At 41.3% G+C, this 12,873-nt stretch overlaps 1 protein-coding gene across 4 annotated transcripts in view; it reads right to left on the bottom strand.

Moving 5' to 3' along the window:
* Positions 1-840: 840 nt before the first annotated feature.
* The window catches only part of LOC115083980 (KAT8 regulatory NSL complex subunit 1-like), a 354,418-nt gene continuing 342,385 nt past the window's right edge, over positions 841-12,873 (bottom strand). For all 4 annotated transcript variants that reach the window (XM_029588184.1, XM_029588186.1, XM_029588185.1 and 1 more), the window contains one exon: positions 841-3,395. In XM_029588184.1, the coding sequence (XP_029444044.1) occupies positions 3,099-3,395 (297 nt within the window). In that variant the 3' untranslated portion in view covers positions 841-3,098. The remainder of the gene's footprint in view (positions 3,396-12,873) is intronic.

The following is a 12,873-nucleotide window of genomic DNA, read 5'->3' as shown; positions in this document are numbered from 1 at the left end:
CTCCAGCTGTGGGGGGGGAGAGGGAAAATACCTTCACCGCCGTGCTCGAAGTTGCCCCGCTGCCTCTCAGCCTCACCCATTGCCAGGGGCTAAGTCCATGCCGAGGGTCGGCTGCCGGACCCAGGCCAACCTCCAAGGGATCGCAGAAATCACCTCGGGAAATCTCAACTGGGGGAGGGACCCAAGGGGTGTCCCCGCAGGAGAGCGGGGCTCGTCTGTAGAGGTAAGATTTATTGTTTTGGGTTTCTTTGGTAAATTTCTTTAACGCTGTGCGAGTGTGCATAGAGTCCCGAACTGCTATGGAGACAGAAAATACTGAAGAACTGCACTTCCTGCAGGGGTATATGAACTAGGGCTGACGTCAGATTGAAATCTGATCCGTCTCCAACTGCTATCAGGAGTACACTATACCCATTGGTCCTGAGTCCATCTGCTACACGCTAGGAAATCTTTTCTTCTCTCAAACCCTCCCCCCCCCAAAAAAAAAAAAAAAAAAAGAAAGCAGGTATATATTGGATATTCCTACAATTCATGCTGTGATAGGGATCCAGCATTCTGACTGGTTCATACCCTTAATGCTTTTACTTTAGTAGGATTGTATAATATTCAAAATGACCATTCTTAAAGTCTAATTTTAAAATTAAAAAGAATTTCGTTTGATTTCCATTCAGAGGTTAGTAATAGTAAAGACATTTCTTGCTGTTAATGCACTCCAGCAAGTAAAGAACACTCAATTTGGCTTCTTCTAAGGCATTAAGTGCCAGGAAATGCTCTTCCTCTTGTCATTTCTTACCCATCAGCATCTAATAAACTATGTAATAAAGATAACAAACCACAATCTGTCAGGTTTCATTTTTTTATTTTGTCTTGTCTAGCACAATGTGCTTAGAATTCATAAAAATGTATCTAGATCCATTTCCCAGGACACTCCCCTCACACTTCCTCTTTTTTCTACAGAAAATATGCAGACAAGTTTGCCTAAGCAGCCTCTTTATCTAGGACTTGTAGGCTAATTTATGACTTGAAGGGCATCATTGGTTCTCAAAAAAAAATTATAAAACAATGGTGACAAATCAAGGATGTGTTTGTTAGCGTACTATGCATCAAATTTTTATGTGCAGTCAACATCATGAGGGGGGTCACCAATGGCAAGGCAACTTTTACCATGCTATTAACATGCTTCAGCTCTACAGAGATTTATCCAAATAATGAACATATGGTAACATAAGGATTGAAAGTTATTTTCTTTTTATTTTCAGAGAAAGTTTTATTTTTTTGGTCCAAAGACATTTCAGTATGAGCAACATCACATTGCTGGGTGTGCACTAAAGGATTTTGACACACTTTCTATTTGCCAAGGGCACTTTGTTTTCAATCTCGTGCCTCAAATACACTTAAGGCGTGTTTAACTTAATTCAGTTGTGTACTATTGCTTACATAAAAATACAAAATGAAAATTATGATAGTGTCAGATGATATGCATATACAGAACAAAATAATGTACAAACAATGGTAGTGTATCTTCTGAAAGTGGAGTACAATATTAGATTATGGGCCTAAGACTCAAATCAAACTGTTTTCTAAATATGATAGATTGGATTCTTTTAAAGTGACAGTGAAGAATAGCCCACATTATTTTATATTGAAAATGTCTATTTCATTTATATTGCTCCCGTCATTAGAACAGTACATATAGTTGGTGCAGGGGAAGGGGCAACACAGTGAGGGAATTCATGAGAGAGAAATTTAATTGGGAACAATGACTCAAGAATACTTCAGATTCAGCTATTGTATACCTGCCTCTCTTGTGAGAGCCCAGGGACTCACTCTAGGCATGGCTGAGTACCCAGGACCTTTTTAGAAAAGCAATGGCTAATTTGTAGTACATACAGTGTATGTATAGTGCATATTGTTATAGCGCTGCAAAAACTTAGCAATCTGTGGATGACTAAGGGTGTTTCCATTTATAGCGATGGAGCCCAAGATTAGTTTCTCGCAGCATTCCTGAAACCATCCAAAGAAATCTGCTACTTGTTAGGTACTGCCCCCATTTTCAAAATAAAGCTATTGCTTCCGCTCCTTCTGTATAAAGAAATGCTCTAATGGAGCAGCTTTGAAACCACTTTCACATGCTCCAGGATTCCTCTAAAAGGATATTTAGGCATTTTCCTCCTCTTTTTTAAAGGGATTTTTGCTCCTGTTCTGATCAAAGAAAGAAAATCCATCATCTTTCTGTCCCCTAATGTTTGCTTCTTAAATGATACAATTTTTAAAAGCACTTGTTCAAACAAGAGAAGCAGTTTCTTAGACACCAAAAAATCTTTCTTAATTAGGAAAGATTATAAAAGTGTTCAACTTACATCTTTTCACTTTCATTAGCATAAGAGTGTTTGAAGACTAATTCTACAGCCTCTATAATCCATTTCACATGATTTAAAATTCCCTTTTTTTCCTTTAACAAGTTTACAAAATCCCATAAATCAAGCTATTTTCAGATCATAGACAGTGAATTCCTGCTTTTCTACCAGGTGTTCACATGAATGTACTTAATGGTTAAACTTTGGTCATTCTAAGGTTACTGACAATGAATTCACCCAACCTTGCCATGGATTCAGTAAAGAATCAATGGGAAATCTACTCTTCTTGCCCCAAGACACAGTGATACACAGTAATTGAAAAAGCTGTTACTTAGAAGACCCCTTTCAAAACCAGACAGGAATCAATCAAAAAGGTGAAGACAGCCGCTAATGCTTTCATTGTCTTATCTCCTTTTGCCTGTTCAGCTGTGTGCAGCTGAATTGCCTAGCCCCACTGCTACAGGTCAAATAAGGTAGCCACAGTGGGTGGTCTTTCTGGATGATACGGTCTATTGGAGACCAAGCACCTTGCCTTTGCTGTATGACCTTCCTCTACCGGAACTAGGGAATAAGAATCCCTCTCCACTGAGCACATGGCTGAACCCAGGACCCTCTTTGTACTGCATTGTATACCACTGCCTTTTCTCTGCTGGGCCAGCGCATCAGCCAAGCATTGGATACTGAAATAAAGTATATGAAACTGTGTTTAGGTATCATACACATTACGCAAAGCAATGGCGCTCATCTTTTATTGACAAGTTTCACTGGGATGTACTCCAAACTTGTAAGATCCCCGTTACTGGAATGCGAGCGTGCAATATTGAAACCATGTGCTTCCTTGGAGGTGATTGCAAAGTTCTCAATAGACAATCCAAAATCTGTGTTCTCAACCCCGGTGCCCTGCTTGCTGTTGGAGTGCCACAAAACATTTGGTGATTGCTTGTAGCCTCCTTCGCTTGATGGTGCAGACTGGTCCAGAAGAATGCGGAACTCTTCATCTGAGAGAGGAAATATGCGAGGTTCCCATGGCTGCACAGTCTGTAGGAAAGCAGGGGACAAAAAAAAAACAAAAAGCTTGAAATGTTCCAGATGCACATTACAAAAACTACTAGTTACTTATTTGGATCGTATTAGACTAATTATTCCTGGATATCCTCTGGATTCTGCAATCTGAACAGCTCAGACTGCTGAGATTTGACTATTCACAACAGCACAGTTTTCCTGAATATTTGACTATCAGCGAGCCACCTACACAGGAAATAATTTCCGAGGGCCACGCTGATATTCTCTCATATTTTAAATTGTGTCATATGCACATAATACATAAACAAAAGAACTTCTTTGATACAAATATGGCACAACAGTAGATTTTTTCACATTGTTCTCATTAACCCCATGCCCCCCACCCTCCATATTATGCTATACCAGTGGGTCTCTACCTTTTTCCCCATCGTGACACACCTGACGGCCAATGTTCACATGTGTGACACACTGCTCATTACAATCCATGGTGGAAATAAAAAATAAAAATAAAGGTCCAGTATTATTTTTATTGTTAAGAATGACACAAGGGAAAGATAAGTACTCTCTCTGAACAGAAATTACATAAATAGTAAACATCCCATATCAGAACAGCACCAACTTCCAGTACTTAAACAGTAACTATCTTACCTAAGAAAAGGCACCACTGAAAATATTACACCAGGCCTTAAAACACCAATATTCCTCCTATTAGGAAAACAGAACAAGCCAGGCTGCTATAGAGCCCTACACAGAAAGTACACGCCAGCAGAAAACCTCTCCTGAATCACATGTGCAGACCCTCACCTAACAAAGAATAAAGAGACCATAAAGCATAACTAGAAGCATGCAGACCAAAACTGAACTGGAAGCCACAAGTCAGAGACTCTGTATGCAGTGCAACAAAGGAAAAAGAGAAACATCAGTCCTCATCAACAAATCAAGAAATGTAAAATCAATAGCAGTAAAACCATACTAACAAAACATTTCAAAACAGCTGATGAATGGAATATCCATAAAAACTAAAAAAATTTCGAGACATCAATAAAATATTTCAAAACAGCAGACACAAAGACCCCAAAATTAAAAATAATAAGGATCAAAAAATGCTCTGCTTTCCATAGCAGAGAATGTTGGATTTCCAGGTGCCCTGAGATTGTTGTAAATTACCAGAAGGAGGGGAAGTGGGGGTTTACTTGCAAATTTCTCCTCTGTCACACAAGCTCTCTCTCTCTCTCTCTCTCTCACAGACTCTCAATCACACTTATACACATGCTCTCTCTCTTTCTCCCATTTACTCACAGGCTCTCTGTCTTACATATACACATGCTCACTCACCCACACAAGCTCTCAATCACACACATGCTCTCTTCTCTTATACACAGAGGATCTTAAACATACATACACATGATCTCTCACACATACAGGCTCTCAAGCACAGTTACATACATGCTGTGTCTCTCAAACACAAAGGATCTCAATCACACACAGTCATGCTCTTTTTCACACAAACATGTTCTCAATCACACATACACGTTCTCTCTCTCATATACCACACAAGCTCTCAATCACGTTTACACATACAGGCGCTTTTTTAAAAATTTTCAGAATATATCATCTTCAGACAGCAAACAGCAAAAGATAGTACCACTGCAATCCAGTCAGTACTACCATTCATTCAGTCCCAAATCAGAACATTAACCCAATAGATCTACATACAAATAGGATTCCCATTCGCATTAAATTATTTTCATGTGGCTTCCTGTAACTTCCCCTCCCCATCAAACCTAATAGTGCTTACTTCATTACAGTCCAGGATGAACAACTGAAACACAAGTGTTGCAGGATGTCTTATACTACTACTTCTTATAGGATTTTAGTTATTGCTGTGACTGGTAACAGGGGAAACAGAGGCCTCCAAATAGCAAGAAAGCTATTAACCATATTAATTTGTGAGCAATCTACTGAACGTAATTCCACCAAAATAATTTGATCATCGCTGCTTTCCATGCTTCCAGTTGTGGACTGGCCTTATCAAGCCAGACCTTTAAAATACCCATTTTGGCCACCAAGCAACATTTAGTAACACCTTGAGATGTTTTCGAATTTCAGCAGTGGTCTTGGCATGACCCAGTATACAGAAAGAAGCGGACCATATAGAAGTGGAGATTTCAGTCTTAGACAAAAATGTCTTAATAGATAACCAAAAGTTCTGAATTTTGGGACAACCCCATAGACAGTGCACCAGAGTAACTTCATCATCATCATCATCACATTTAGCACATGAACTGGAGTGCACAATGCCCGCTTTGAAAGCTTTAAGCAGCCAATAATAGATATAATGAGTTATGTAATACTGCATTTCCCTTAATGTTATACTCTGCGCTGCTTTAGTCAGCGTTATTGAATTATTTACAATATCATTTACAATATTACTATCAATTAAATCAATTGCCAGATCCACACTCTAAACCTTAGCCAGGGATCTCAAAATTACAAAATTTGAGATTGACAATAGGTATTTATACAGCATTGATAACGATACCCGTAGTTTCTTATATAATTGGCGCAGCCTTTGGAAAGGAACAGAAATATTGCAATCTCAGCATTTCTCAAGCACTGTTCAATATAACTTTTCAATTGAAAATAATATAGGAAGTCATTCTTATGTAATGTTGAAATAGATATTAAATATGAAAAGGAACAGATATCAACTGCAACATTATCAATAAGTTCCTCAAATATCCAATACATATTGCCTGGAGCAAAATGACTATTACCCACCAGAGGAATAAAAGGTGAGACTTCCCAAGAGAGCTGTAAGAGATTTCGCAAATTTCCAAGCAATTCTATTAGCGTGCACTATCAGTGAGTTTGTAATATAATGGGGCAGTTGCCCCCCCTACACATGTAGGATAAAAGAGAAGCCGGGCAAGCCTGTCTTGTGCGGCGCTTATAACTTGGGGAGAATCAGTGAAGGAAGGGAGGGCCAAGGGGCGGGGGTTTTTTAGGAAAGGCAGGAAGGAGGGCCAATGGGTTAGAGGGAATCAGAGGTCAGAGTAGCCAATAGGGTCAAAGCATTTGGGTTGAAAGGAGGTGGTAGCGACGCCAACGTTCAGCAGCCTGCGGGGAAGCCAGGAGGCAAGACTTGTTTTTTTTTTGGCAGGTGGGTATGTTGTGAGAAAGAGACGTGGAATAGTAAATTGTACCGAATAAATAAGCAAAGAATACCAAAGAGCACTGAGGGAGGGCAGGTTGAGGAGGTGTTGACCGCCGACTTACAATTGAGCAACAGCATGAATAATGCCGCAGGGCAGGGACAAATGTGCTAGGCCTGAGCAGGGGGTAGAGGTATTTTAGCTAGATTGCCAGATTGTGACCTAATAGTGGGAGGAGACTACAATACTGTTATGGACAAGTAAATTGACTGTAAATCCCCGAGGCCCATGGGCAGTAATGATCTGCACTTGGGAGTTAATTTCCTTTGTCATGAGTTAAATTTATTAGATATTTGGAGGATATTACACCCACGGGACCAAGATTTAACCTTTTTTTTCTCACCTTCATAGTTCTCATTCTAGGTTGGATTATATCTTCGTATCAGAAAAAATTTTCCCCCGAGACACTGAAGCCACTATAGGGACTCTCTCAGTTTCTGATCATGCTCCCTTATCTGTCACTTTACAAATGGGTAAGTCCCTCCCCCTTCGGCTTTTTCCTGGCGAATGCCTCCAGATTTGGGTTCCGATGTACGTTTCCAGGAGTACATTAAAGAAGGCTGGGAAGAGTATATTACATTTAATAATATGCCCGACATTGCCCCGCATATGCTCTAGCTTGCTGGGAAAGCAGTAATGAGGGGTAAAATTATAGCTTATGTTGCCACATGAAATAAACAGCGGGATGCAGAAATTCTGCGTCTAACTGCAGAGTTAAAAAAAGCGCAGGTTAAATTTGTAAGGGACTCCACTGCAGCGAACAAGCAGGAGGTAGACCGTGTGCGTCAAGCCCTTAATACTGCTTTGCACCAAAGAGCATTGAAATCGTTAAGATATTTTAAATACAAGCTGTTCAAAAAAGGGAATGTACCGGGTAAACTTCTTGCTAATTTAGTTAGACCTAGACAAGCGCAATCTTTTATAGCTGGGGTTAAGGGTAGCGATCGCGCCTATCATACTCATCAGAAAGATATTGAAGCTAGTTTTGTAGCTTATTATAAGAAACTATACGCTTCCAAACCTCACACTCTGTCAGTGTCGGAGGATTTTTTTTTCAAAACTTTAACTGGCCTCAGCCGCTTGGTGACAAGCTCCCGGCACTAAATGCCCGCATCGTGGATTCTGAAATTTTTGCCATCATACAGAAATTGAAAAAGGGTAAGGCGGCTGGTCCTGATGGGCTTAGCAATGAGTTTTATAAAGCCTTAAAATGTCCTCTCTTGCCGAGTCTGGTATCTTAATATAATCCAAAATAAACACCTCCTGCAGGAAGAAAATTGTTCGACTATCATCTTTTTGTCAAAGAAGGGGAGGGATCCACAGGATGTGGGATCTTACAGACCCATCTCCCTCATTAATGTCGATATAAAAAAACTTGCGGCAGTCCTGGCAGCCCGGCTCAATACTATCCTGCCTACTTTGATACACTCCGATCAGACGGGCTTTGTTAAACGTCGACAGGGGGTCCAAAATATGAGACGTCTCATTGCAGCCCTCAGTTATCACTCGCAGGAGGCGGCCCTAATTCTCAGTTTAGATGCTGAAAAGGCTTTTGACTCCCTGTCCTGGGATTATATGTTTTGGGTACTCCAACAATATGGGATAGCAGGGGATTTTGTCTCCTGGTTAAAAGTTCTATACCAAAACCCTAGTGCTAGAATTCTTATTAATGGGGGCCTGTCGGTCCCATTCCCCCTAAAATGTGGGGTACATCAAGGGTGTACACTTTCCCCTCTGCTATTTGTATTGGCAATCGAACCCCTAGCCGAAAAGCTCCGGCAAGATAAAGGATTATGGGGGCTTAGTCTGGGAGGGCACCCCATTAAACCTGCCATGTTCGCAGACGACATCCTTCTATTTGTAGGCCGACCTTTGATATTCACACAGTTCAGGGACATAGTGGGCCTCCCACTAGATGCCATAGTGGGCCTCCCACTAGATGCCTTGGCCCTAAATTCACAACTCCCTACGTCTTGGCCTGGTTCCTTCCCTTTTACGTGGGCACCTGGGAAGCTGAAATATTTGGAGATTGGGTTTTTAGAGAGTTGGATAAGCTCTATGAGTTAAATGTGTGTGAAATCCTGGCTAATCTGGGGCAGCAGTTGCAGGCTTGGCAGTCTCTTCCCCTCACTTTCTCTGGGCACTGTGCTTTAATAAAAATGATGATTGTTCCTAAACTTCTATATAAACTTCATATGCTCCCTCTTTGGCTCAAAATTCTCGATCTTGAAAAAATTACAGGTGGGGTTGATTAAATTTTTATGGGCAGGCAAACGGGCCAGGATTAAATATCAAACTCTGGTGTACCCTAAGACACAGGGAGGGCTGGGACTGCCTGACTTGAGTCTAACGTTGCTTATTAGCTGTGCTTTATTGGGGAATGGATCATTGATGCTTATACTTACTGCGAGGAGGGGCTGTTAACACATATGACTTTCCTTGGTCTCCCTTATACTTAGTGCAGGCACCAGCAGCTACGTTGCAATCGCTGGACACCCCCCAATGTTTAGTCCACCCATGTTGAAAGGCTTGGAGATGGCTGCGCAATCTTTACCGTCTGCAAAGTCCTTTCTTGCTGTTAACCCCATTAGTGGTGTAAGTGCAAGTGGGGTTTTCAAGACTTGGGCCTGCCATGGCCTAATGTATGCCTTTCACTATTTCGAAGACGACGCCCCTCAAGTGTTAGGGTATGATACTATGGTTAAAAATTATCAGCTACAATCTAAGTTTTTCTTTGCTTACCTTCAAGAGAGACACTACCTGCAGGCCTTTCACTGGCAGCAAGAGGAGTTTTTAAAGGAAGTCGCTTTCACCAAGACTTTGTTTGAAATTGCGTACTCACACAATTCCATAAAAGGCTGGAGTGGGTTGATTAAAAGCGTGTTGCCCGCACCACACCTTGACCTTCTGGCCAAATACTGGACACAGTTTTGTGCAAAGGACATACCTGCTACCTTCATAACCTCTTGCTTTAAATCGCTCCATAAATGACTGAAAGATAGTGGGCTGCAAGATTTACACTTCTGGATTATACGTCACACAATATGTGACAATGTGCGTTGCTTTCATATGGGCCGCCTCCCTTCTCCATTATGCATTAAATGTTCCCAAGTAGAAGGCACCATGCTCCATCGTTTAATTCTCTGTCCGACCTTGGATTTTTTCTGGACCCAGAAAATGGATTGTATTGCTAAATGCATTCAGGTACCCCTCAAAATGTCAGCGGCACTCATATTGGCTGGACCACAAGTGCTGTCTGAAATGCGCACCGGGGCCCAGGATCACTTTGGCAGGATTGCGGTATTGTTAGCGGGCCGTACTATACTTGCTGTCTAGACTGATCCCTTAACTACACCACCACTTATGGCCTGGCATCATCGTATGATGGACATGGTACTGCTGGAGCAAATGGATTATACAAGATCATCTAAGACAACGGTCAAGAAATATGCTGATTGTTGGGTTTATACTACTCTCTTCTTTCTTCAGACTTTCAAGGTCATTTGATCACAGCAGGCTACCGCGTCAATTGGTATTCCACTGCTTCATCTGCACACAAATCTTGAGTGGGACTACGATGCACATTTTTTTTTTTTTTACATCTTAGATTCTATTTCTGTATGTGGGACTGAGTCTGATGGTTGATGAGGATGGTTGTATGGGTAGGAAGCGTGTGGTGTGCATGGCATGAATGGTTTGAATGAGAGTATTGATTAGCTTGGAGTGTTCAGTTTGAATACAGGGGTGGAAGATTATGTTCAAATGAAGATCTGTATAACCACTGTTTTGATTGTTGCATGGTTGGTCTCGCTTTTTGTATACCTTTATTTTAGAAAAAAAATAACAAATAATTATCTGCACCCCAGACTCATTCAAAATATATAAAGCTTATTAAATAATGCCTACTGATATAAACAGAATACGTATAATTGCAAAGCACAGTAGTAAATGTGCAAGAATATTCTCATATTCAATAACTTGTGGCATAACTACAGTCAGTCACAGTTGGATCTGTCTGGATCTGGACCAACTGAGAGGAATGAACTGATGGAAGGAGACAGAAAAACTAGCAGGATGGAAAAGGGAGATGGACTGTGGAGAGAGAGAGGGAGAGACTGACTGACCAGATGGAGAGAAGGAGAAAGACTGGCAAGAAAGGGACTGGTGGAGGGAGAGTGAGAAAAACTGGTGAGGATGCACTGGTGGAGGGAGAGACAAGTATGGATGGGACTTGTGGAGGGAGAGAGGGAGACTGGTTAGGATGGACCTTGGAGCAAGGACAGAGCGTGAGAGACTGGTGAGAAAGGGGGAAGGAGGGATGTTTGAGACAGGCCCACATCACTAGAAGGGAGATGAGAGAGAGGTTTGGTGCATATGTTTTTGGGTTTTTTTTTAAACTATGATTTTTAAAGAAAATCACCTGTGATAGGGAAACCACCTTGATCTTGGCAGGGGTCCAATGAATCTCTCCACAGCTGCCTGTTACCAAATTCCATACATGCAGAGATAGGACACTTCCACCAGGCACTGCTACAAACATTTTGCACCATTTATTGCAAGACCCTGGGCATGCATCTCAGTGGCCTCTCCAGACAGAAGAACCTTATAAGTAACAAAAACCCTCGGGCCAGTATCAGGCATCTGGTATTTCACTGTTTTATGTTAACATATATCTCATCAATATCACAATGTTTCATGTTATGAATATATGAGTATATGTTTTAGATGTTATGAAACTCGATGCATCAAGTTGTTTTCTCTGTAAACTGGAGTGAAGGCCTGTACCAAACTTCGGTATATAAAAACACACAAATAAATAAAAATAGTAAAATTACCACTACAATTATTCAAGAGCATAAATCAAAAAATTCTTCTAGATAGGAATGGGAAAAATCCCAATATAAAACCTGCACCTCACATTCTACAATACACTGTGATCACAAAACTTCCCCATAAAAACATAATATTCCAATTCTGAGTCACTTCAGTAACAGTAACACAAACTCCGCTCCACTACCAGGAACACTGTACAAAACAAAATCCTGCAAAAAATGTATAGAAATCTGCCATATCCTCACACACTAATCGCCAGACTCAAACAGTAAGAACCTTACCTATGAAAAGGCAGCACCAATACACCTATTAGGAAAACAGGACAAATTAGGCTGCTATAGATCCCTGTTTAGAAACTATATGGTAGCAGAATACCTCACCTAAATCATACATGCAGAGCACAGATGGATGCTCTCCAAATACAGAGGATACAAATGAGCAGACAAAAACTGAACTGGAAACTGCAAGAAGCTAGACTCCACATGCATTGCAACAATAGAAAAACAGAAACATAGTCATTCCTCATAAAACATCAATAATACAATCCAGAAATATAAAATATCAAAAATCGTAAAACCATAATAATAAAAATGTTTCAAAATAACTGACACATACAACTTCCAATAATTTAAAACTCATTTAAATTTTTAAATTTCCCAATCTACACTAAGGTATTTCAAATCATCAGACACATCAAACAACAGCCAACAAAATTTAAAAAGGATTTTAAAATTCCCCACTCTCCATATGTGGGACCTTTTGATTTCCAGTCACTCCTGACATTGCCATGAATTAGTCGGGTTGGGGAGAGGGATACACGCATATATGCACACATTCATTCTCACTCAAACATACATGCTCCTTCTCTCTCACTCTCACATACATGTTTCCTCTGTCATACACACATGGTGTCTCAAACACACACGTTCTCTCTCATTTCCACTCACACATACACACCCTTCACACACACCCCTCTCATGCACATACGTGCTCAAATACACACATGCTTCCTCTCTCTCATACACAAGTTCTCACACACACACACACACACACTCTCCCCTCATATACACTCATGCTCTCACACACATACAAGCTCCCATCTTCATACACACACATACAAGCTCCATCTAATTCAAACAGGCATACATGCTCACACTCCCTCTTATCCAGGCCACACCCTCTCTCTTTGTCCTAGAATCTGCACTGCATGAGGAGAGGGTCCAGCAGCCTCCTCCTCTCTCAGGCTGCTGGTGGGATGGAGTGAGCTAGCGGCCTTCTTGCATGGGATGGAGTGAGCCAGTGGCCCCACTGCCTCCTGCATTCTTCAGCCGCCGGTGGGATTGGGTGAGCCGGCAGCCCCATGGCTCCTGCAGTCTTTGACCGCCGGTGAGAGGGGGTGCGCTGGCGGCCGCATGGCCTTCATTCCTTGACTGCTGGTAGGATGG

Source organism: Rhinatrema bivittatum, chromosome 2 (assembly GCF_901001135.1).
Source record: "Rhinatrema bivittatum chromosome 2, aRhiBiv1.1, whole genome shotgun sequence".
NCBI classification, from domain to species: Eukaryota; Metazoa; Chordata; class Amphibia; order Gymnophiona; family Rhinatrematidae; genus Rhinatrema; species Rhinatrema bivittatum.
Note: the sequence above shows the minus strand (reverse complement) of the source record. Positions and strands in the feature narration are given on the sequence as shown.